Below are 26,144 nucleotides of genomic sequence, written 5' to 3' on the forward strand. Positions count from 1 at the left end.
ATTAAAGTCCAGGCTTGGGATTTGATTAGGTATAACCGGAAGGCTGTGCAGAGGGAAAGATGTGGAAGACTTTCCTGCTGCCCAGGGTCCTGACTTTGTGGCTCCTGGGCCTTCTGATTCAAGCCCCGGGTGAGCAGTTCTGCCAGGCTGACCCAGAGTAGGGAATGATTTCTGGCGGGGGGACATGGGAGGAGTCCTTTGATTTTCCCATTGGAAATACGGTGCTTGTGCATTGTTTCTTTCTCTTATTGCCCTCACTGACTGATTGGGTGGGTAGGCTGGGGGTGAGGGATTATAGCTAGTTTGATTTCAAGTGGTGACACTAGGTTTGCTGTTGAGAAATCGATGCCCTCTCTGTGTAGGTTATGTATAAAACTTCTATCAGGTGCTGGTGGGGGTTGGGGAGAGAGGGAAAGCTGAGTCATTTTCAAGGAGGTAGATAAGAGTGAGGATTGGGTGGGGGAGGATCTTTGTATGGACTGGAAGTAGGAGCTCTATATTTGCCTGAGAAAATGTGGTACAGCTTGTTTCTTCATTTCTCTTTCTTTCTCTTTTTTGGTAAACAGTATTTCAATTTTCCCAATTACATGGAAAGATAGTTTTCAACATTCATTTTTTAAATAAGATTTTGAGTTTTGAAGATTTTCTCCTCCCTTTCCTACTACTGCTTCCCCTCCTCAAAACAGCAAGCAATCTGATATAGGCTATACATTTGCAATAATGTAAACATATTTCCACATTAATAGTGTTGTGAAAGAAGAAATAGAACAAAAGAGAAAAGCCACAAAAACCAAAAAAGGTGGAAAATGTATGTTCTGATCTGGATTCATACTCCATAGTTCTTTCTCTGGATGTGGATAGCATTTTCTATCCAGCTTTTGAAATTCTCTTGGATCCTTGTATTGCTGAGAAGACCCGAGTCATTCATAGTAGGTCATTGCACTATGTTGCTATTACTGTGTACAATGTTCTCTCGGTTGTGCTCATTTCACTGCATCAGTTCCTCTAAATCTTTCCAGGTTTGTTTTTCAAATCTGCCTGCTCATCATTTCTTATAGCACAATAGTATTCCATTACATTCATATACCACAACTTGCTCAGCCATTCCCCAATCGATGGGCATCCCCTCAATTTCCAATTCTTGGCCACCACAAAAAGAGCTGCTATGAACATTTTTGGACATGTGGCTCCATTTTTCCCTTTTTAATGATCTTTTTTGGGCTACAGACCTAGTAGTGGTATTGCTGGATCACAGATTATGTACAGTTTGATTGTCCTTTAGGCATAGTTCCAAATATTGGGATCAGTTCAGAACTCCACTAACAGTGCATTTGGGTTCTAATTTTTCCACATCTTCTCCAACATTTATCATTTTCCTTTTCCGTCATATTAGCCTATCTGATAGGTGTAAGGTGGTCTCTCAGAGTTGTTTTAATTGGCATTTGTCTAATCAGTAGTGATTTAGAGCATTTTTATATGGGTATAGATAGCTTTAGTTTTTTCATCTGGAAACTGCCTGTTCCAACCCTTTGACCATTTATCAGTTGGGGAATGACTTGTATTCTGATAAATTTGACTCAGTTCTCTATGTATTTGAGAAATGAGACCTTTATCAGAAGCACTTGCTATAAAAGTAGTTTTCCATCTTTCTGCTTTCCTTCTAATCTTGGTTGTGTTGTTGTGAAAAACCTTTTCTATTTTAATGTAATCCAAATGATCCATTTTGCATTTCATAATGTTCTCTAGCTCTTGTTTGGTCGTAAATTCTTCCCTTCTCCATAGGTTTGACATGTAAACTCTTCTTTGCTCTCCTAATTTGCTTAAGGTATCCCCCTTTATTTTTAAACCATGTAACCACTTTGACCTTATCTCTGTATAAAGTGTGAGATGTTGGTCTATGGCTAGTTTCTGCCATACTGTTTTCTAGTTTTCCCAGCAGTTTTTGTCAAAGGGTGAGTTTTTATCCCAGAAGCTAAGACTTTGGGTTATTTCTTCATTTTCATCCCCCCAAACCACTATTACTACAGAAGAGAAACTGAAGCCCACCTGAGGTATGTTAAAGTCACTCCCATGCCTTTTATATTAGACTATATTTTGATCCTCTTTGATAAAAGGGGAATGCTAATCTTTCAGAGGCATACCTGATTGTTGTCCTTCTCATCCAGGCAGAGGTTGACATGTGCCCTGAAAGGTGAGCAGTCTCTAGTTCTTGGAATGTGGGATGTGGAGCTGGGAGGAATCTTAAGGACCATTGAATTAGAAGGCCTTTCCCAATTTAATCAAAGAGGAGAAACAGGCTTAAGGAAGGGAAAGGAATTGTGCTACGTTCACAAGACAGTAAATGGGAGAGCTGGGATTTGAATCCATGTCCTCTGAGCCCAAGTCCAGCACTCTGTGCATCCAGCCCTATCACCTACTACTCTATTCACATTTGTTGTGTGCTTGTTCAGTTGTTTTCAATCTCTTCTGTCTCTTGTTGATCCCATTTGGATTTTTCTTGGCAAAGACAATGGAGTTGATTTGCCATTTCCTTCTCCAGCTCATTTGACAGAAGAGGCAGCTGAGGGCAAACAGGTGAAGTGACTTGCCCAGGGTCACATAGCTAGTAAGTGTCTGAGGCTGGATGAGTCTTCCTGACACATACTGTAGTCCAGTGTAAATACTTTCCATCTGTCTTTCTTTCCTGCCATCCGCTGTGTCTTTTCTTTTTCTACTATCTTTCCCATGCTCAGAAAGCACTTCCCCCCAGTTTAGTTCTGTTGAAGACTCTTCATTAAAGACCCAGCTTGGACACTGCTACTTGTTGTAGAGCTTTTCCTGACTCTCCTCATTTCTTTTCCTAGCTCTTTTCCAGGAACCCTCCTTTATGCCTCTCCCTTGTATTCCTAGTTATTGGTGCACAGGTCACTGCTCTCTAGGAGAATGTAAATTCCTGCCATCTTATCCTCAATTCAGAACCGAGGGCATTGCCCATAGTAGGTGCTTGTTAAGTCTTTGTTATTTGCATCATACTGATAAAATATATGGCACTGATTTTTAGCTCTGTGGTTTTCTAAGCTGGGCTGGGGGTGGGATTGTTGGAGAGCAGTTGCTTTGATCTTTTGACTCTGGATCCCCGAAGCTGGACAGCTCCTGAGTCAGTGCCAGAGCTGTCTAAAAGTGCAACTGGCCCCTCTTTGGAGTAAGTTCCCAGTCACTGGAGATTTTTAAAGGAAATGAAAAGAATCATGGCAGAAATAGGAGGAGGCTTGCATTCCCATCTAATGAAAAAATAATGTTGGTAGGGCATGCAGAGTAGCCATTTTGACATCAGTTCAACCCTCTGTCCCTGAGGATTTCTCTCCCCTTTATTCACAGGGTATCGTGCAGATGACCTCATCAGGACTACTGAGTCTGGACAGATCCAAGGGACTCAAGTCAGCATCAAGGGCATTGACAAAGCTGTCAATGTTTTCCTGGGAATCCCCTTTGCCAAAGCCCCTGTGGGGGCCCTGAGGTTTTCTCCTCCACAACCACCAGATTCATGGAGCAATGTGAGAGATGGGACTGCTCACCCACCCTCGTAAGCACCTTTCTCTCTCCTTTTCTTACCAGATGAGCACAGGGCACCATCATCTCTTATCCAAGTTTTGTCTCTGTGTGCTCTGACTTCAGAAAAATACTGTGACGTAGTTAGAACACATATTGCTACAGATAAGAAAACAGAGGCTAAGAGAAATGAGAGGCAGCTAGGTGACTCACTGGGTAGAATTCTGTGCCTGGAGTCAGAAAGTCCTAAGTTCAAATCTGGCCTCAGACACTTACTAGATGTGTTACCCTGGCTAAGTCAGTTAACCCTGTTTGCTTCAGTTTCCTCATCTATAAAATGAGACCCTACTGTCTCTGCCAAGGGTCACTGTGGGTAAGCCAGGACTGAACAACAACAGAGATGAAGTGACTCACCCAAGGTCACAAAGCTAGTAAATAACAAAGCCAGAACTCAGAGACTGATAGATTCAGAAAGAAGGGGGAGACCTGAGAGGTCATTGAATCTGACCCCTTGTTTTATTTTTTAAGCCATTTTATGCATTTTTCTTTGGAGACCACACTTAATCCCCATTCCATACCCCAGCCTGCCTCCTAACCTGCAACCTAATGCTCCTCTGTAACAGAAAATCCCCTGACACAGTGGCCCCTAGTGCTCCTTTTGGTAAAATGCTCACAGTCATGATCTGTCCTGGTCTGGTTCCACCTTCAGCAATCTGCAGCAGGTTTTCTGACTTCCTCACATTCATCCTCTTACAGAGCAACCACGTTCCATGACATTCATATGCTGTGATGTGTTCAGCTATTTCACTCTTGGTCATATCTATTTGGTTCCTTAAAATTAAAAAAAATACTTTGTTTCCAACTTAACAATCACAACAAACCCAAACATTTCAATAAACAATGAAGAAGAAAAAAGACTCTATAGGAGGTGGTGAAATGTTGGCAAGTCCCTGCACCTCTGCCTGCCTCAGTTTCTTCTTCTGTAAAATAGAGATAATAATAGCACCTGCCTCTCAAGGGTATTGTGAGTGTCAAATGAGGTCATGTTTGTAGAGTGCTGTGCAAACCTCAAAGCATCAGTTATTATTAGTTTTTTATCCCTGTATGATTCAATTCAGATTGGTCGTCTCTTGTATTTTCCAGGTGCTTGCAGGATGTCACTGTCCTAGCTAAAATAGCAAAGGTCATGAAAGTAAACATCCCTACAATTTCCAGTTCTGAAGACTGTTTGTACCTGAATATCTATGTTCCTGTCCACAAAAAGGAGGGGGCTGGATTGCCGGTAAGCAGTCTCTCTCTATCTTCTACAGCAGGGGATGAGAATCCTAGGGCACCAGAACTTCGTGGGACCTTAGAGATCACCACTTCCCACCAGATGGGAACAGTCATCCTCTGTAAACATCTCTGACAAGTCATCTGGCCTTCCTTGAAGCTGTCCAGGTCAGGGAGCTCACTACTTCTCAAGGCAATAAACTCTACCCTAGGGCAACAACTCACATTGTTAGGAAAGGTTTCCTTGTATGAGGCTGAAATCTGCCTCCTTATTACTTCAAGAGTCTAGGTGGCACAACTTATAGAGTACCAGGCCTTGAGTCAGGACGACTCATTTTTTTGAGTTCAAATCTGGCCTCTGACGCTTAGTAGCTATGTGACCCTGGGCAAGAAACTTCACCGTCTTTACCCCAGTTTTCTCATCTGTAAAATAAGCTGGAGAAGGAAGGTCATGGCAAACCACTCCAGTATTTCTGAAAGGAAATCCCAAATGGGGTCATGAAAGGTTGGACATGACTGAAAATGACTGAAAAAACTTCAGGGAGTTTGTTCCATGATCTAGAATGATATCAATTTCTGCTACATATTATTATTGCTAAAGGAACAGAGGAAAGCATTAATAAAATATGATCTTCCAAACACTTCTTGATCCTGTCCAGACCTATCATCTCATTTCTTTAGGGAACTTCGCTGTGTGGAAACTCTCTATTGATGAGGACAGGCAACTCTTTTGTAACTTAGCATCTTGCCTTTTCTGGTGTACTAAGATGCTAATTAACTTCTTTGTGGTCACATATCTCCAATGTGTCTAAGGCAGGACTTGATCCCAGTCCTTCTGACTCCAAGTGAATCAAACTACTCATATGTCGTCTGCCCATGTAGCCTTCTCTGAACCTCAAGAAACCAATATTCGGCTCAACAAACATTTCTACAAACCTGGAGCCCTTCTCTTTAGTGCTGGGTATACAAAGACAGATGTGTTTTCTCTCTCCTCTGAGTTAACTTAATGTTATTTTGCGTCTCCCTTATGGCACTAAATACTGACTATCTTGTTGTTCAGTGACTTTTTCAGTTGCATCTGACTCTTCATAACCCCATTTGGGTTTTCTTGGCAGAGATACTGGAGCGGTTTGCCATTCCCTTTTCCAGATCATTTTACAAATGAGGAAACCAGGTATCTGGTTACCAAGTATTTGATGGCAGATTTGAAATCAGAAAGATTAGTCTTCCTGACCCAGGCTCAGAGCTCTACCCACTGCACCACCTAGTTTCCCCAATACAGAATATATCAGTTTGTATTATAGTTTTTGCATCCACATCATACCCTTGCCTCTGGTTGATTGAAAGCACTTTGAGGGCAGGGACCTAGTCTTATTCAAAATACCCATCACAGAGCCTTGCACATAGTAGCTGCTTAGTAAATGTATTAAATTAATGAATATACACAAAGTCAGAGCGACTTCCTATATATAGGATTATCAGAATTGTTTTCATAAAAATAGTTTGGAGTTTGGAATACTCTAGGAGTATTGGAGGATGAGAAAACTAGAGGAAATGCCACCTATGCTGGCCCTGCAAATGGAGACAAGGAATGAATTTCCATTGCTTCCAGGAGACTAAGGGGTACCTGGAAGGAAGGAGTGAGTTGTGGTAGATGTGAGGTTGTCTGCTTCCATGGGGTAGAAAATTTTTGTCTAAGAGAAACTGAGCTTGCTCAGGCAAAGCTCAGCAGGCCTGAGTTCAGACCTGACGTACTAGAAAGAATTTAATCTCACAGTTTTCCTCATTGTACCCTAAAGGTATATGGTTTGAAAGGAGGTTGGGAGGGAAGATGCCTGTAGTAGCAAGCAAACCACAGAGTGTAGTGAAGAGAACATAGGATTAGAGTGTGATTTCCTGAGGGCAAAGCCCAGCTCTGCCACCTTCTGCAAGTCACTTAACTTCTCGGGGCCTCTGTTGCCTCATCTGAAAAATGGGAGTGTTGCACTAGGCAATCTTTAAAATCCCTTTCCACTTTAAAACTTGTGATCCAATGATCCTTGCTGAGACAGAATTCTGGGTACCCAGTCCTACCCACCAAGATGATCCCACAAGGGAAGGAGGTCCAAGGCAAGTTCCCTTGTATGAAGGGCTCTTTGTTGCCTGCATGCACCCAGTTATTCATAGCAAAATATGCCCTTGCCAAACTCTGGTTTTCTTAGTGCCCAGGATTTGGACCATTACACTTGCCCATAGAGCAACAATCTGCCTGTTTCCTGATGCCAAATATGTCCCCCACAGAATTCCCACCATTAATTTGCTACATTCCACAGAAAGGAAAGAATCTTCATGTGTGAACAAAGCTCCTTCTGTTCTCTGCACCTCTTAAGCATGAAGCATCTCAATGCATTGAGAAAAGGGACCATACTTTCAAAACACTATGGTATTATCTGAACAGTAACAGGAAGTCTTTCTTTTGTAATTTTAGACAGAGAGATTATAAAATCTGTTCCTCTCCCTGCATTTAAAATTTAGAATTGTGTTCTATCCAGTGATCTCATTGACTCAGTGGAAAGAGCAGTGGGCCTGGAGTCAGGAAGACTTGAGTTCAGATCTGGTTTCAGGCACTCACTATCCCAGTCAGCCTGGGGAAATCACTTAACCTTTGTTTGCCTTAATCCACTGGAGAGGGGAGTGGCAAACTCCTCCAGTAGTCTTGGTAAGAAACCTTCATCGAGCTCAAACGAGTTGGACACAACTTAATAACAACAACAGTATTATGTGATTGACACAACAGTATTAGGTGACTGATTTTTACCTCTGGTTTTCTGATGGTATGTTCCCCCCACAGTTTAGTCTTGGCTGAAAATCACTGTGTTCCTCTATGCTGGAGTTGGGGAATACTGTTTGGTGTCAGTGATATAAGATTGAAATGAAATGCCTTTCCCGACTCACCCCATCTCCACAATGCAAATATAATGGGAAGGATTAAACAGTCGTGTGGGGAAGAGATGGGGTAAAGTCTTTCAAAGATGGGTTTTAATAGGGAGAAGTTGAAACTTCTCCCTATTAAGTAAGTAATAAGAACCAAAAGAAAAAGAGAGAATTTACTTTGATTACTTGGTTGTATATTTAAAAGGAATAGCAAATTGTACATAGTAGATTTGCAGTTTCATGTGCAATCATCTTGTTTTTTTATTATATTGTCATAGAAATGCTTGTTTTATTCCATAAATTAAAAATAAAATGTTTTTTTGAAAAAAAAAAGAACCAATGGAAGGCATAGACTAGTGCTGGTAATCTATTCCAGCAGTTTACCTTGGCTTTGAGAGAGCAGCTACTGTTACATAGAAAGGCTCTCTGGACCACAGTTGAAACACTCACAAGATGATGAAGAAGAACCTATTGCCCTGGGGTGCATCTCTGTTGTTTGGTTCAGTGTGTTTCCCTTAGAAGGGAGGCCCGCCTCCTTTCCCTGTTTTGTGGGGAACAAGAATCCTTTAGGAGATGCTGTTTTGCTCCATGTGTGTCTTTGGCCGCAGGAGGTCCTCAGAGAGCTGATTTTGCCAGGAAGATTCCAAGGAGGATCTGACCTGCCTCTGAGTCAAGTCAAGTGGGCTCTTACCTGAGAAGAGCTCTGAGGCATCATCATTGATATACAGTATTTTGATAAGTGAATTCATTCACATTTAGAGCTACTTAATGGTTGGTCACAAGATTGCAAGGGAGGAACATAGCCATGCTTGTTGGGGTTTGGTCCTGTGAGGAAAACCATGTCTGATTTCTGCAGGTGATGGTGTGGATCCATGGTGGTGCTCTCGTTTTTGGCAGTGCTTCCATATATGATGGTTCTATACTGTCTGCCTCCCAGAATGTGGTAGTGGTGACCATCCAGTACAGGCTGGGCATCCTTGGGTTCTTCAGGTGAGATCTGACCCCAGTGAAATGTGAGTACAAGAATTTTTCACATGATAAATTTCCAGACCTCTGAGTGGCTGAATGATGATAAACATAAATTCCTGACCAGACAACATATTTCTTGTCTTCCCCCCAAGTTAATCATGATGTAGTAGAAAAAGCAAGGATTTGTGGCCAAAGGACTCAATTTCATATTATAGCCCTGCTTCTTATGACCAATAAATTCACTTCTTTGTCTTCAGATTGTAAATAGACAGATAGACAGACAGATGATGGATGGATGGATGGATGGATGATCGAGTAGCAAACAGATAGGCATATGCACAAACCATTTATTAAGTACTTGGTACTATACTAGGGGCTGGGGTTACAAAACAAGAAGAAAACAAGTTGGTCCTACTGTGTTAACCTAATTCCAGCTTGCTGTGCTGCACAGTAATAAAGCTCATGATTACATTAGCTTTCCAAGTACCAATCTTCTGTAATGTCTTACTTTAAAGTTGTCTACTACTTTCACTGTGCTCTCTGGCCACTCCATAAGTAAGAAAGCTGTTTTCATCTTTAACCCTTTCCTTTCTGACCCCTTCTTTCTACGTGTCATCACCAAACTCTGACTTTTTTCTGATGACAGTTTTCCTGGTAACCATTTCCAGCACTATTTGCATTTTCACTCATGCTTTCATCACAGGGAAGCCAAAATGCCCCTTGTTTCCCACTACCACTTCCAGACTCTCCCTCTACTACCATCACTCAGCAACTTTTCCTCCTTTGAGGTTCATTTAATCCATATTTATCACTCAATCAAGATTCTAGTAGCTGTTAGTTACCATCCTCAGGGACTTTCTTCTTCCTTTCTCAATGTGTTCAGTGCCTTCTTTACAGTCTTTATCTCCCAACTCCCACTTTCATACTGCAGGACTTCAACATTCACCTTGCTATTCCCTTAAACATTCTAACTCCCCAGTTCCTCAGTGTATCCATTTCTCATAAGTTACTCCTCCACCCCACCTCAGCTATATATCCTGACTCGTGGATGTTCCACTTCTATGTTCATTAACTCTAAAACTCCTCTATCTAGTTATAATCTCTTATCATTCCAGTAGATTCTCTGCTTGTAACCTGTAACCCTGTCCTTCACCCTCACTTTCACCTTCAATCCCCGTATGCTTCAGTTCTTTCCCAGGCTATCCTACCTGCCTGGTTCTATTCTCTTCCCTTCTCCATCTTAATCCCTTAGTGAACCACTTCATCTCTACACTGACCCATTATCCTGTGACAAATATTTGCCTGCCAAATCTCAGCCTTGGATAATTTCAATCATCCTCTCCTTTTGCTCGTCCTAGCAAACCGCTGAATGAAGCTAGAGAAAATCATGAAACCCTGTTTCCTGACTCCATCAAGATTAATATTTCATAATAACTGGGTTGTCCCTGTGGCAAGGCAATATTTTTGCACCTCCTTAATCAATTCACTGTTTAACTCACCAGAGTGGCTTTTCTAAACCTTTGCATCCTTCCTCCAACTTCTCATGGCTCCTCCTCCCCTCACCATCCCAACTCAGAACCTTGCTTTATATTTTGCTGAAAAAAATGAGGACATCCACTGAGCTCCCTCATATACCCTCCTCCTGATATCATGTTGATCAGTTGCCTTCCGTTACTATCTCCTTCATTACCTTTGTCTTTCATGAGGAATGGAGCTTTTCTTCACTAAGGCTAAGTTTTTGACACACACAAATGATCCCATTCCATCCAGCCTTTTCCAGAAGATTGCCCTTTCTATCATTCTCACTTTTACTATTCTTTAATATCTATCTTTCTATCTCTGTCTCTTAGTTTGTCTCTGTCTCTCTCTCTGTCTCTTCCCTCTTCTTTCTCCATTCCACTTTCCTCCCCTCCCCCAGCTGTTTCCCTACTATCTACAAAATTGCCCATGTCTCTCCTCTGCTCTCAAAAATCCTTACTGGTCCATACATCCATCCACCCATCCATCTACCCAACCATCCATCCATCCATCCATTCTTTCATCCATTCATCCATTCATCCATCATCCATCCATCATCCATCCATCCATCCATCCATCCATCTCCACTAGGTATCATTTCATATATCTCCTCCATTTATGGCTAGACAGCTTTATTCTTTTCTCTTACTCTCTTCACTCTCTCCAGTCTGGTTTCCAGTCTCCCAATCAGAGACTTACAGTATCTCATCTCTAACTATCTTAAAATATACGTCCCATTTTTAAACTCAGAATTTTCAAAACTGAAATCTTTCTCTGCTCAGGCTCCTCCAAATTCTCTGCCTCTTTCCTGATCCTTGAACAAGACACTCCATTGAATCTGTTCATTTTCTCTCCTCCTCCTTCTGGCTTCCTTTGGGATTCAGTGATAATCACACCTTCTGAAATAAGCCTCTCCCTGTCCCCCTTGCTGCCAGGACCTTTCCTCCAAGATCATCCCCAGTCTATCCTGTACAGATCTGGTTTGGGTACAGGTGTTTGCATACTGTCTCCTCCATTACACTGTAAACTCCTGGAGGACAGGCATTATGTTGCCTTTCCTTGTATGCCCAGAGCTTGGTATAGTGCCTGGAACATGGTAGGTGCCCAGTCAATGTTTCTTGACTTGATTTGACTTTCTAATAGAGGGAGAAAAAACAGAAAGGAAAGCTAAAAAAGGAGGGGGAAGGGAGAGTGGGGGCAAGGCAGGTGGTGGGGAGGTGGAAGTGATTGGGTAGTAAGCTGGAAGGGAAGAAAGCAGCATTGGGGAGTCTCCCCCAGAAGGCACAGTGAGCCACTAAAGAGGTATACACTGGGAGTACTTAGGGGGAGTGGATTCAAGATCTGTCTCACCAGTTTACATCTGTAAAATAAGAACACCAACAGCTAGCATTTGCATGGTCCTCTAAGGTTTATGAAGTGCTTTATAGGGTCTCATTTCATCCTTGCAATAACTCTGAGATACATGCCATTATTATCCCTATTTTCCAGATGAGGTAACTGAGGCAGGGTTCTAAGTGACTAAGTGATGAACACTGGTCCTGCCAGGTACAGGTCCAGCACTCTATCCACTGCATCGTCCAGCTGGATGAGATGGTCTTCAAATCTCATAATCCAATGAACCTGGTGCTCTATTTCAGAATCTCCAACCTTGTTTAATATCTGGCTTTCAGCACTGGGGATGAGCATGCACCTGGCAACTGGGGTTACCTGGATCAGGTGGCTGCCCTGAGGTGGGTCCAGAAGAACATTGCCCACTTTGGAGGAGATCCTGGCCGTGTGACCATCTTTGGGGAGTCTGCTGGGGGAACGAGTGTTTCCTCACATGTAGGTGGTAAAAACATGACCCCAGCCTGAAGGATAATGCTAAAAAAAAATAGCTATGGGAAAGTGACAAATTCCCATGATATAGTAGGAAAACTGTTGGAGTTGAAGTCATTTGATCCTAATAACAACCCTGGGGTTTCTCGTAATCAATAATCAATAAACAATATTACCCTATAAGTAGGAAGGGCATGGGAACAGCATTGCTGGGTTTCTGAGCATAAGCTTCTTAAACTACCCAGTTACTGAACCGCTCAGAGAGCTCAGGACCATGGCCAAGGCTACGTAGCCTTCTTTTCTGTCTAACTGTCTTATAGGCCTGCCTGTGCCAAAGGGCCCAAAGGACAGGATCCCATAGAGAGGCCCCTGTTTGAGATTGTCCTATATGGTTAGCTTAGGGGTGTGTCAGGGTAAGGAACAGCCCTGGCTTGCAGACTCACAATCTCCCTGTCTCTGCTAAGCCAGAATGTTTGGGCCTCCCCATGAATGCTGCTTCTTCCCCTCTGCTGTGCTTTGTTCCCCCAGGTTCTGTCCCCCTTGTCCAAAGGCTTGTTCCACAGAGCAATCATGGAGAGCGGTGCAGCCATTGCCCCTAGCCTGATTTCTTCCAGCTCAGAATTGGTTTCAAATGTAAGTTCCTCGTTCTTTTGCCATTGCAATCACCCTTATCCTTCCTAGGCTTGTTGGACTCTCAACCATGTGGCCAGGTATCCTATTGATCTTTTGGCTCACCTGGGCTATAAGAAGGTTCACTGGGATGCCTTTGAATGTTCAAGCTGACAGTTACAATAGAGAACATCTAGTCCAACCCTTTCATTTTACAGCGGAGGAAATTGAGGCACAAGGAGGGAGGATTCAGTTCCTGGCTCTGCTTCTTCCTCTGCCTGTGATTAGAGGTCAGCCATTTGCTTCTTGGGGCCTCAGTTTCATCCTTTTTGAAGTGGGTGTGATTAGATGGTTTGTAAAGTCCCTTCCAGTTCCAAATTCTAATTTCTGGCAGAAAAGCAGGAAGGGTTCCTTGAGGGGGCCCAGGTACAGGTGAGATGGAATGATCTGTGAGATCCCTTCTACCTCTGTGGTTCTGTCATTCTGTGACTTGTCCAAGGTCACCCAATGAATTGGTGACTGAGCTGGGACCTGAACTGAGCTCTCTGAGCCAATGGAAGGGCTCTTTCCACATACCAGACCCCATCATGTATCCTGTAAGGATATTTAGTTATTTTCCCGTGAGGAAATGGTAAACTCTTTAGGAGCAGGGACTGTGTATTTGTAACCTGCCCCTGCCCATCCCATCCCCATTGGCTGGCACTGAGCTCTGTATAGATCAGGCTCATGGTTGGGGGACTCAGCCCCTTAGAGGGTCAGATAGATTCCATCTTGGTCTCTTTTCCCCTGTCACTGCATCATCACCTATAGATATGATCCTTTGCTAGCTTACTGATAAGTATGAAAGGATTCCTCTACTGTGATACAGGGGCTTCTCTATGAGAATATTAACTCTTTGTGGGTGTGTCTTTTGCAGGCCATTGCCCTTCTATCTGATTGTGAGAGACACAATTCTGCCTTGATGGTTCAGTGCCTTAGAAGCAAGTCTGAGGATGAGATCCTGGCCATTACCAAGGTATATAGGCTGAGAAGCAAGGGTTCCAGTCCCAAGAAGTGTTGCCAAGACAGCTTGGGGAGGGCTGGACACTCAGCTTTCATTAGTTGGGGCTGAGGTGAAGATCTTGGGAATGTTACTCTCTTGGCCTCAGTTTCCCCCACTAACTACATGACCTTCAAGGATATTCCCACCTCCAATATTCTCTGAAGGTCTCTTCTCACTGGTGTTTTGCTTCCTAGGATCTCTTCTACCATGAAACATTCTGTGCTCTCAACTTTTTTGTGTGCTAAGCTTCCATCCCTTCTACTCTAGACATGCTATGTTCTAAGAATCTGTCTAACATCCTGTATTTTAAGCTTTTCAAGTTCCAAAGTTCTAAGCTTTTTCATTTTCCAGTCTTATACCCTTCCCACTCAGACATTCTCTGTTTATAGAATCATAGCTTTAGAGCTGGAGGGATCCATTGTAATCTGATTCTAACATTCTGGGTTCTAAGATTATTTGTTCCAAGTTTCCTTCCACCACAGATAGTCTGCTTCACAAGATTTTTTTCCAGCTGTAACTTCTATGGTCTAATATTCTATAAGCTAAGGTATGGAGGATGCAGCTAGGTGGCCCCTATTTAGAATGCTGGGAAAACTGACTTAAGGTCAAATCTAACCTCAAAAATTAGCTGTCATGTAACCTGTTTGCCTCAGTTTACTGTCCATGAAATGGGCATAACAATAATACCTACCTCCCAGGGCTGTTGTGAGGATCAACTGAGATAATAATTGTAAAGTGCTTATTAGTACAGTGCCTGGCACTTAGTAAGCCCTAGATAAATATGATGATGATGATGATGATGGTGGTGGTGGTGGTGGTGTCGGTAGTGTTGGTGGTCCCTTCTAACTCCAATATTCTGTTATTGGTCACCTTCCAGATCTAACACCCTATGGATCTTTGGCAGAAAGAATCACAGTTGTGGGAAGGCTCTCTCTATCCTCTGGTATTGATAGCACCCATCTAATATTTCTTTAACAAAAAATGTATTTTATATATATTATCCCATTTAAATAATTTTGCAGCAGTCATGTACCATTGGTAGTACAAGTATGATGTCATTGCCAAAATTAGAGACTTGAGAATTAGAACCATTGAATGATAGCAGCAAGAGGTCAGGGAGCTATTTGCTTTTATATTTGCATCCCCAGAGCGCAGGACAGTTTGTGGATTCATGTACTGACTGGATATTTTACAAAGGAGGAAACTGAGTCCCAGAAGGGTTACGTAACTTTGCCAAATGTCACATAGCTTGCAAGTATCAGGATGGATCCCTGACCCCAGGCCTTGACACCTAGATCTTTATTCAATGCATCATGTTGCTTCCTCACAGAATTGGAGTTCTTTGCCTGTACTCACTTAGAAGTAAGTGTTAGAGCCAGAATAAGTGTTAAAACCAGATCTAATGGCATCAAATTCTTCAGTCCTTTTTCTGTCCTGTCTGACTTTTTATGACCTCATTTGGAGATTTCTTGGCCAAGATACAGGAGTTCTTTGCCATTTCCTTCTTTGGCTCCTCAAGAAACTGAGGCTGACACAGTTAAATGACTAGCCCAGGGTCTCCCAGTCAGTAAGTGTCTGAGGCCAGATTTGAACTTAGGAAGGTGAGTCTTTCTGACTCCAGGCCTGGTGCTCTGCCCACTGTGACACCCTGCTGCCCCTACATGTAATTACTCTCCCCATTATGCCATATTGACTCTTCTTCTTTCATTCTGAAAACTATTCTGTTTTTATCCTGGTTTGACAACACTTTCCTCATGTGGAAAATGAGGGGTTTGTACTAGAGGTTCTTCTAAAGTATCTCCAATCTTATGAATATCCTTTGCCAAAGCACCTGTGAAGTTAAGTTTCATTTTGGCCATGCAGATGTCAAGGAGATGGGAGAAGAAAGGATTCCTGACTTTCAATCAAACCCAACCCTAGAATTCAGAGACTGAACACTTTGGGGCCTCCATGCCTTTCTTGCCTTATCTCCTATTGCTTCCCTGCATACCCTCTGTGCTCCAGCCAAACTCATCTGTCCTTAGTCTTCTAAATGTTCCCTATAGGGGGAAGATCCAAGATAGCGACTTGAAAACAGGGACTAGCTTTATCTCTCTCCCAAACCACTCCAAAATGTTCCCTATACTCTCTTACCTTTGTGCCTTTTTTTCAGGTGTGTCTTGTGACTCTAAAGTCCTCTGTCCTTATTATCATCCTGTTTTATAAAGACCTTTCTCATAACAATCCATGAGCAGGGAGTGCATGAATCATTTTTCCCATTTTATAAATGGGTAAACCTCTGAGGAGGTCTCAGTGAATAAAGAGCCAGGACTAGAATCCAGATCTCTTGCCTTTGAGGCCAGGGTTCTCCTGCTGTTTATTCCAGAAGCATTTGTGGAGCAGCTTCTGTGTCCAGCCAGAGAGTTTGGATAAGGGATGAGTCCTGGATGGAACTCACCTACTCAGGAGAGAGTGCTTTGTGCCATACACAGGTAACATAACCCAAATCCACAAGGGTGTCACAAGCATGTGCAGTGGGAACTCTGTGGAAGTGAAAGGTCCTTCTGGCCATATCAGAGAAGGCTTTGGGAAAGACATGGCAGTTAAATTGGCTCTTGAAGGAAGTGATGAATTTCTTTTTTTTTTTTAGCTTTTTTAAAAAAATTAATTTATTTTTCATTTTCAACATAGGAAGTGAAGAATTTCAACAGGTAGCAATGGGGGAAATGTCATTCTGTCCTTGTGGAGTAAAGTGAGCCAATGCAGAAAGGTAGGAAAAGGTGGTTGACTGTGGAGAGCCAGGAATCCATTGTTGGTGAAATATGAAGTACACAGCATAGGCCAGAGTCCACATAGTATGAGATAAGTATGGAATGGTTTAAGAGAAGGCTCTGAATGCCAGACTGAAGTATTGGAGGTTTTCTTTGGGTAATGGTGAGTCATACAACATTTTTTTTAATGTAGTGGAGTGTCATGAGGAAATGTGAGATAAGGAAGGCATGTTCGTGTGTGTGTGTGTGTGTGTATGTGTGTGTGTGTGTGTGTGTGTTTGGGGACTGTAGCAAGAGCCCAGATAAGTGGGAACTGATAGGTTGTGTAGTGGAGAGAAACCTGGCCCTATAGTCAGTTCAAATCTGACCTCAGACACTCAGTAGCTGTGCGACCCTGGGCAAGTCACTTAACCCTGATTGCCCCCAAAATGAAAAAAAAAACAGTCCAGGTAAGTGATAAAAAGTGTTAAAAATAAGATGGTAACAATGAAAATGATGAGACGATAATGCCTGGAAGGGAGATTGTAGGGATAGACTTATCTTTTCTTTCTTTTTTTGCTTCTTTCTTTAGGATTTCAAGGTAATCCCTGCAGTAGTTGATGGTCATTTCTTTCCCAAACATCCTGAAGAGTTGCTGGCTGCAGGAGAATTCCACCATGTCCCTTCCATCATCGGTGTCAATAATCATGAATTTGGCTGGGTTCTTCCTATGGTAAGATTCTAGGATGTCCTCTTCTGTACCAGCTTCTTTCTGATCTTGACAGTTTATGTTTCTGTAAAAATCACAGACTTCCCGAGTTGGTCAGGACTGTGATGGCCATGGAATCTGACCCAAAGTTGAAGGAGAATCCCTTATATAATTTACTGGATAAATGGACATGCAACCATTCCTTGAAGACCTTCAAGGAGGGAAAACCTACTGCCTCCTGAGGCAGCTCCTTCTACTTTTAGGCAGCTTTCATGGCTGAACAGGGCATCATGACATCAAGTGGAATTTGTTTTCTTTTTCAACTTCTACCTGTTGTTCCCAACTCTGCCCTTAGAGCAAATGGCACCAGTTAAATGCCTCTTCCAAATGACCTTCCACCAGACAGTTAAAGACAGTGATCATGTCTGCTCCTGCCCTAAATTTTTTCTTTGGCCAACAAAACACATTCCTTCAACCCAACCCTATTTAGCAAGACCCTTTTCAGCTTCTCTATTTTCTACCTTAAATGTGATGCTCAGAAGTGGACAAAAGATTCCAGATATACAGTTATCCCTTCCACGTTGCCAGGATTGGGGTTGCTGTGCCCCACTCTGTTCTCTGGAAAATCAATACAATTTTTTTGCCCTCTTCCCCTGGTACCAGAGAAAAAGGCCAAATTATTATGATATTAAAGGATAACATATGTTGGTATTATATAATACTATACATATATTTTATATATTCCTGATTTTCTAAACTTTTTCTGTGTCATCAGCTGGCCTTTGCCTGTTGTTTGTGCCTTCCACAAAACTCCCCCAAAATTCCCCTTTAATTTCTTATGTCTACTCTCAATACATTGAAACCATGTTGAGAAAAGTCATGATGTGGAAGGGATAATTATATTCTCCCCAGCGGCAGAGCACAAAGGACTCTCACCTCCTTATTATTGGAAGCTGTACCTCTGAACATACTCAACATCATGTTGCTTTTTTGGTCGTCATATTACCCTCTTGTCTCCTTATGGGCTTATGGTTCATCAAAATCCCTAGATCTTTTACAAATAAATTGCCATCCAACCATGCCTCCCTCATCTTGAGATTGTAAAACTTTGTCCCCATTAAGTCTGATTCTAGTGGCTCTGCTTGGTCCAATATTCTAGCCTGTCATGTACTTTTTTGGATCCTGACTCCATGCTCTATATGTCAGATGGCCCTCCTGACTTTATGTCATCCATACATTTGCCTTTTCTAAAATCAGAAAGGTTACCCTGAACAGATTTCCAACAGAAGAATCAGAAGTAATTCAGCCTTTGGTTATTTTCTCTATGGATGATTCATTTCATGTGCAAATTTGCTCAGAAGTACAGCAAAAGAAGCCCAACCTTGGTCCAGTTCCCTTTTGGTTAAAATATCCTCTACAGTTCCCATTATTTTGTTTTTCAATTTTTTTGATTTTTTGAAGCAATAGGGGTAACCAGGCCCTTGAGCCCCACATCCCTTTTACCCCATGCCCAACAAATAGTTGTCTAGTAACTTCTTGAGGAATTTAACCCAGAAAGAGGAGGCCCTGGTGGGGAGGTGGTAAAGGGATCTAAGGAGACCCAGGACCTATGAAGAGCAGGCAAACTTGGGTGGGCTTATTCCTTGTGGTTGTTTAGTTGATGAGTCATGTCTGACTCTTCATGAGCCCTTTTGGGGTTTTCTTGGCAAAGGTACTAGAGTGGTTTGCCATTTCTTTCTCAGTCATGTGCCCAGGGTCACATAGCTAGTAATTGTCTGAGGTTGGATTTGATCTTAGGTCCTCCTGACTCCAGGTCCTGTGCTCTATCCACTGTGTCACCTATCTACCTCAAGTCTCTTTATTTTAAATGAACTATGAATAATACTAGCTGACATTAACCTAGCACTTAATAGTTTACAAAAAATTTCTTTCAACGTACTCACTGTGAGGTAGGACCATTAAGATATTTATTACCATTTTGTAGAGAACTGAAGCTCCCATTAAGGAAGTGATTAACCCCACTCACAGCTGGGACTGGGCCCTGGGCCTCCTGATGTGAGACCAGGCCTCTGTCCTATGGATTTCAGGTCATCATATCTCAAGGCCATTGAGTTGATATTAATTTTAAATATGACATGATATTAACAACCATTTGTCAGCTGCCTCCTTAAGCATATGCATGTAAAGTGGGTCTATTTACATGAGTCAGAAAAATAGAATTCTATCTGCATCATTTCTAGCATGATGTATTATAGGAAGCATCAGTCACTGTCTAGGGCCACTATTTATTATGTACTGGGCATTACCCACCGTTTTGCTGGCCATTTTGCAAAATATCTTCAATATTCTTCAGTGTATATTGGGCATTATTCAGTAATTCCTAAACAAATCTGTGGCACTAGCTCCTCCTTAAAGAGTAAAATTACTTCCTTGGATTAGATTTGTTTAAAAAATGTATACATTTCACAGAGGTCTAAAGAATATTCACAGTACCCTCTTTTTCTTTACATAGGGACTGAATATTCCTGGATTTAAGGAAAACATGGATAAAAACAGTATCCAATCAGCAATGCAAAATCCGTTTTTGGTGAGATACCAGTTTGCCAAGTTTCTTTTTTTTTTTACAACACATATCATGTATCAGGCTCTGGTTCAGGCACAGGGACAAAGTGAAATATTCCCTACCCTTGAAGAACTCACATTCTATGAGGGAGATAACCTGCACATCCAGAGATACATGGGAAACTTACACAAAGCAAATCTGGGAGGAGGGGTAAGGCCCTGGCTGCTGGAGGAGGGAGGAGGCAAGAAAGGTGTTCTATGGAAGGGAATGTCTGAGCTGAGTCTGGCCAATGCAAAGGCGTGGAGATGAGAGATGGAATGGGAAGTGGGAGGAGCCAGAAGGTTGGCACCTGGACCACAGAGTGTGAGGAGGTAACAATGTATATAAGTCGTCTAGATGGGGTCATGTTGTTAAAAGCTCTCAATACCCAACAGAAGAGTTTCTCTTTAATCCTAGAGGCCATGGGCATCCACTAGAATTTACTTAGTTGGGTGAGGGGAGTAAAATGGTCAGATGTGTGCTTGGAAAATCACTTTGGCAGATGAGTGGAGGATTGCTTGGAGTAGGGAGAGATCTCAAGCCCAGGGACCAGTCAGGAGGCCATTATAACAGTCAAGGAGAGAGCCAATGAAGGTCCTTCCACCTTCTGACTTTCTTCTTTCATAGTCAAGGGGGCAGGGATTCTGGAGACCCCATGTAGCTCTCTCCTTTCCTTGAGTCCTACATCCCTTCTATCCCAGGCCCAACAAGTAGTTGTCTAGGATCTTCTTGAGGAATTTATCCGAGAAATAGCAGGCCCTGGTGGGGAGGTGGTAAAGGGATCTAAGGAGACCCAGGACCTATGAATAGCAGGCAAACTTAGATTGGCTTATTCCTTGTGGTTGTTTAGTTGATGAGTCATGTCTGACACTTCATGACCCCTTTTAGGGTTGTCTTAGCGCAGGTCCTGGCATGGTTTGCCCTTTCCTTCTCAAGCTCATTTTACTGAAGAGGAACTGAGGCAAACAAGGTTCAGCGACTTGCCCAGGGTCACATAGATAATACATGTCAGAGGTCAGGTTTGAATGCAGGTTCTCCTGACTCTAGGGCTAGCACTTTATCTACTGTGTCACCAAGCTCCCTTGCATATTCATTAAAATCAACCAGCAAATATCCCCAAACAATCCACTGCCAGATAAGTTCATTTTTTGGTTACTCTCTTCCTTCCTGGGTATTCCTAGGGTCTTTCTCCTGGGCTTGGGCCTTTGATGATGGAAGAGTATTTAAGAGATACTGAGGACCCTGGAGAATGTCGAGCTCAATTCCAGGACATGATAGGGGATTTGATCTTTGTTATTCCTTCCCTCAAAGTGGCCAAATATCAACACGGTGAGTATTGCATGGATCCTTCTCAGAATCAGCATGATTGTTTTGTCTCTGGGAAAATATGTGCATGTTACTCCTACTCTCATGCAGAAGGAGGCTCCTGCTTCTGGCTTTGCTACTGTAGCCTCCAGACTGGTTAATCCCCCTCCTTAAATCATCCTTCTTCTTTCCTCCTACACCGACATAACACCAGCAGGGGATTGCGGGGGACTCTGTGACCATTGTCTACAAAAGATAGAAATAATAGTAAATAACCCACTTTTCTATTAGCAGATGCTCTAAAGTTTTTTTGTTTATTCATCATGGACACCTTTGGTAGTCCATGGAAAGATTCCTTCCAGAGTAATGTTTTTAAGTGTATAAAATACACAAGTGAGAAAACCAATTATATTGAAATCAAGTTATCAAAGTGCTCAAGTAAAAATAAATTTAAGAACCCCTGCTAGAGTGTTTTATTGGTATAAACCACTTTACATCCATCATCCCCCCGGATCGTCACAACAACCTCATCCCAGTGGATAGAACTGGGGACCTGGAGTCAGGAAGAACTGAGTTCACATCCAGCTTAGATGTCTTCTAGCTGTCTGATCCTGAGGAAGTTATTTAACCTCTGTTTTTCTCAGTTTCCTCAACTATCTCCATCACAGGGTTAGTTCAAGGTTCCAGTGAGATAATATTTGTAAAGCCCTTAGCACAGCACCTGGCACAAAGTAGGTGCTCTATTAATGCTTATTCACAAGGCAGCTAGGTGACACCATAGTGCACAGAGTTCTGGGCCTGGAATCAGGAAGACAACTATTCCTGAGTTCAAATCTGGCCTCAGACACTTACTAGCTGTGTGATCCTGGGCAAGTCACTTTACCCTGTTTGTCTCAGTTTCCTCATCTGTACAATGAGCTGGAGAAAGAGATGGTGAACGATTCCAGTATCTTTGCCAAGAAAACCGCAAATGAGATCACGCAGATTCAAATATGACTGAAGAACAACTGAACAACAAATGCTTATTCTCTTCTACTTCCCTTCCCTTAGGGGAGCCAGAGATTATTATCTTCACCTTGCAGTCGAAAAATCAGCCTCAGAGAATTAAAAGGATTCCCCCAAGGTTTTGTAGTCCATCAGCAACAGGGCCAGGATTCCAACCCAGGTCGTGTTACACCAGACCCAGCACTTGTCCTGCCTCACAGTATTGCTCTGGGACAGTATTTGTTAAGGGGCTGCCTTTCAGAACTTGCCTGTCAATGACCTACTACCATCACATCCTCCCCAAAAGAAGGGGCCCCTGACACGTGGCCCTACCCTGTGTTCAGTGTGTCAATAACCATGGCTGTTTCTTATGTTTGCTTAGGTCCCAGCTCTCCAGTCTACTTTTATGAATTTCAGCACCGGCCAAGCATGTTTAATGGTGTGAAGCCGGATTTTGTGAAAGCAGACCATAGTGATGAGGTTCCTTTTGTCTTTGGAGTGCCTTGTAAGCAATGGAGATGGGAAGCTGTGGCTTGGGGTGGGGGCAGAGGGGATAGAATCCCTGGGGTCTGGCCTGCCATCTCCATCATCTACCATACTCTCTCTGACATCAAAATGAATAAAATGCCTTACCTTTCCACAAAGCACCTTCCCATGCATCAGCTCATTTAAGAATGATAATTACTATAGTGAAATGTAGCTAGCATTTATATATGGCTGAAGGCTTACAAAGAGCTTTGTATGTGACATTCTCATTTGATAGCCTCAAAACAATCCTGTGAAGCAGGTGCTGGTGCTATCCCCATTGTATAGAGGAAGAAACTGAGTCTGAGAAAGGTGACTCAGGTAGCCAAGTGTCATAGAGGTAGTTAGAGGTCTAAGTCAGGATCTGAACTCATGCTTTCTTCCTTCCATGTTCAGCACTCAGTCCACCTATCATCTAGCTGCTATTTGATCTTCCCAAATACCTTGTGAGAGTAGCAGTGGGGGCGGGGGGAGGGATTGTGTCTGTTGCATAGAAGAGGAAACTCAAGTTCAGAGAGAGGAATGGCTTTATCTAATATCACAGAGTTAGCAGGTTTAAGCCTAAATCCCATGTTCCTTCTGCCCTACCATGTTTCCTCAGGAGGCCCTGAACGGAGGCCCAGTTTTCTGAGAAGAGCTTTGGTTTTTCTTTTTTATTCTTTGTATTTGTATCTCCAACCCTTGCCACAGTGCTGGGGATAGAGGAGACAATTAATAATGGCCCAGTTGACTGAATGATTGGGGATCATGGCAGCCCTTTGATTGTTCAGGTGAACTGAATCAGGAGAATGAATCAGCTATTCTGTTCAATTCAGTTTACATGATGAAGCACATCTAACACAAAGAGCGCTCTGTTCTACTTTGGGCAAGATACAAACATAAATAAGATACAGTCTCTTATTTCCTGGCATTTACTCCCCAGAAGAGATGAGGCACAAATGCAAAAAACACTTCTCCATATGTCAATGGCCCGGTGACCTCAGCAATGCCCTCATCCTCCCCTCCGATGTAGACCCTAATCTGTCACACCATCCCATCCTGAGTGATTCTTGTCCTTGTGCTTCCATAAATCTTGCAGAGAGGATCTGTCCAATGTGATGGAAGCTTTCCCTCCCACCTTCCCTTCTTTACTCTCTTCCTCTCTTCCTTCCTTCCTTCTCGTCCTTCCTCCCTCCCTCCCTCCCTCTTTGTTCTCCAGTTATTCTTGATTCATTTTCTCCAGTAGTGCATCCATTTTTGATTGTTGGATAAAAGTGTCACATTTAACAATCTTTGGAGTTATTGTTTGCAGATGGCCCCAAATCTGTGTTTTTGGAATCTTCTCTACCTATTTTCACCACCTTGCTCCCGTCCTGGCAGAACGGGAAGGCCAGTTTATCCATTTATCTGTGTCATGACATTCCAAGGCCAATGAAATCATGGCCTTGTGCCCCAGCTGTTGCTGGTGAGCCTGTCTGCATTGTCCCAGTCAGGGGCTGATTGGCCGGCATTGTCTGGGGCAGGGGCCTTATGCAAAGGCTTTACAGCTACCAGAGCTTGTGCTCTGCTGTTGTAGCTTAGAAGAATAATAATTATTATAAATGACATTTATAACAAGCGTGTCATTATTACAATTCTTATAATAAAACATGCAATTATAAAATTATCACATGATATACTTTAATGCAGTATCATATATGGTAATAAGTGTATAATAACAGAAATATAATAATGATAACTAGCATTTATGTAACACTTTTAAAAATTTTGTAAAGCACTCTGTAAATATTATTTCTTTTTTTTATCCTCCAAGGAACTCTGGGGCACAGGTGTTATTATTATTCCCATTTTTCAAACAAGGAAACAAATTCAGGCAGAGGTTAAGTGACTTGCCCTGGGTCACTCATCTATTCAGTGTCTGAGGCTGGATTAGAACTCAGGCCTTCTTGATTTCTAGGACAGCTGTACTACTTTGCTTTTTGGGGAGAGACTCAGTTATGGAGTCAGACAGAGTAGACCAACAGAAGCCTTGGGAGGTCCTCTGGGAGGGGAGTGACAGGAAGGAAACTATGGAAGGAAGATAAAGTTAGTGGCTAAAGCAGGATGACTGGGTTGTTGGGGCTCAGGACTAGAGGAGAGGAGGCCTTTGGTTTTGCATTTCGACCTCAACCAAGATGATTCTTTTTCTGTTCCTAGTTTTAGGAGATGGAAGAGAAGAGGAAAAACTCCTGAGCCACAGGATAATGAGCTACTGGGCAAACTTTGCTCGTCACGGGTGAGAAAGCTGGCCCTTGGTTTCCCAATGATTTCCTTGTGGGGTAGTGCCTGTTCCTGGGCACATGAAGGTTTCCCATTTACATAGAAGTTCCCTGACTGAAATTTCAGAAAAAATGTTAATTCAAGCAGGCAAGGTCTGGTGAACATTGTAGCCCTTCTCTAAGTTCATGGCTGGGGTTGGGGAGTTGTTCCTCTGGCAGACTCACCCTACACATGGACATCTTCAAAGGAAAACAAGAAAAATCAGAAACTTTCTTGACCCACACCACCACCTTCAAGGCTTTTCCCCCTTGGGAAACATTAGGACATTAGGCCACATTGGGTAGTGGCAAGAGCCTTGGATGTGAAGTCCAGTGTTGTGTTTGATTCCCTGTAACCCCATGTGGAGTATTCTTGGCAGAGGTACTGGAATAGTTTGCCATTTTCTTCTCCAGTCCACGCTACAGATGAGGAAAGGGAGGCCAATATGATTAAGTGATTCGCTAGTCACACAGCTAGTGAGTGTCTGAGGTGGATTTGAACTCAAGTCTTCCTGACTCCAGACCCAGCTGTATCCACTGCACCATCCAGCTGCCCCAATGAAATGCAATCTAATGACATGTCTTCAAATCCTGACTTGGCCAATTATTCCCTATGTGAGTCCTTTCACTCTTTGGACCTTCCATCTCAGGTGCACAGAGAGCCATAACAGGAATGGTGAAGACCAAGCTTCTTAAGGATGTGTGAACAAGTCTCTCTATGGGTACTACCGCTGTCAGCTGACCCCTGCCTTGAGGACCTTCCTTGGCTCTCAGGCTGAGCTGATAATGGCGTTTTAAACTTGACAATGCAGTGGCCCCTTTCTGGTCTAAATGTTTGGTTTTTCCTCCCAGGGACCCAAATGGTGGAGACCTTTTTCATTGGCCAGTCTATGACCAGAAGGAAGAGTACCTGCAGCTAAATTTGGAGTTGTCTGTGGGAAAGAGCCTGAGGAAGGATAAGTGGGAGTTCTGGACCAAGACTGTGCCTCAGAAGATGAAGGAATCGCAGATTGAAAAAGCCCGTGTGGAGTTGTGATCTCTGAGCATAACCATTTTTGCAATTGTTGCAAACCAATAATGCCCAGTCATTTGCTTTGAGTAGTTCCTTGGTCTCAACTAAAGTTCTGAATGAAATACTTTGACTCTCACTCATTGCTGCTATGGTAGAAGAATTTAAATGATATTCAGAAGGAAAAAAGTATTAGTATAGGCCCTACTATGTGCTGGCCACTGTGCTAAGGAAACACTTTTACAAATATCTCATTTGAAAGGGACCTTCCAATTCTGAGACAGTGGGAGTCTGATGAGAGGAGCCAGTTCACTGTCTCTTTAGAGGAAAAAACCC

The 26,144-nt window shown here is 42.8% G+C and overlaps 1 protein-coding gene across 1 annotated transcript; it reads left to right on the forward strand.

Annotated features, from left to right (window-relative positions):
* Window positions 1-59: 59 nt before the first annotated feature.
* On the forward strand, window positions 60-25,933 carry LOC118842639 (cocaine esterase-like). Its single transcript, XM_036750052.1, has 13 exons — window positions 60-129; window positions 3,358-3,562; window positions 4,672-4,810; window positions 8,570-8,703; window positions 11,871-12,024; window positions 12,547-12,651; window positions 13,544-13,642; window positions 16,991-17,131; window positions 19,620-19,694; window positions 20,891-21,038; window positions 22,381-22,503; window positions 24,699-24,777; window positions 25,652-25,933. The coding sequence occupies exons 1-13, from the start codon at window positions 60-62 to the stop codon at window positions 25,833-25,835; spliced, it is 1,656 nt and encodes a 551-aa protein (XP_036605947.1). The 3' UTR covers window positions 25,836-25,933.
* Window positions 25,934-26,144: the final 211 nt, after the last annotated feature.

This window comes from Trichosurus vulpecula, chromosome 3 (genome assembly GCF_011100635.1).
Source record: "Trichosurus vulpecula isolate mTriVul1 chromosome 3, mTriVul1.pri, whole genome shotgun sequence".
NCBI lineage: Eukaryota > Metazoa > Chordata > Mammalia > Diprotodontia > Phalangeridae > Trichosurus > Trichosurus vulpecula.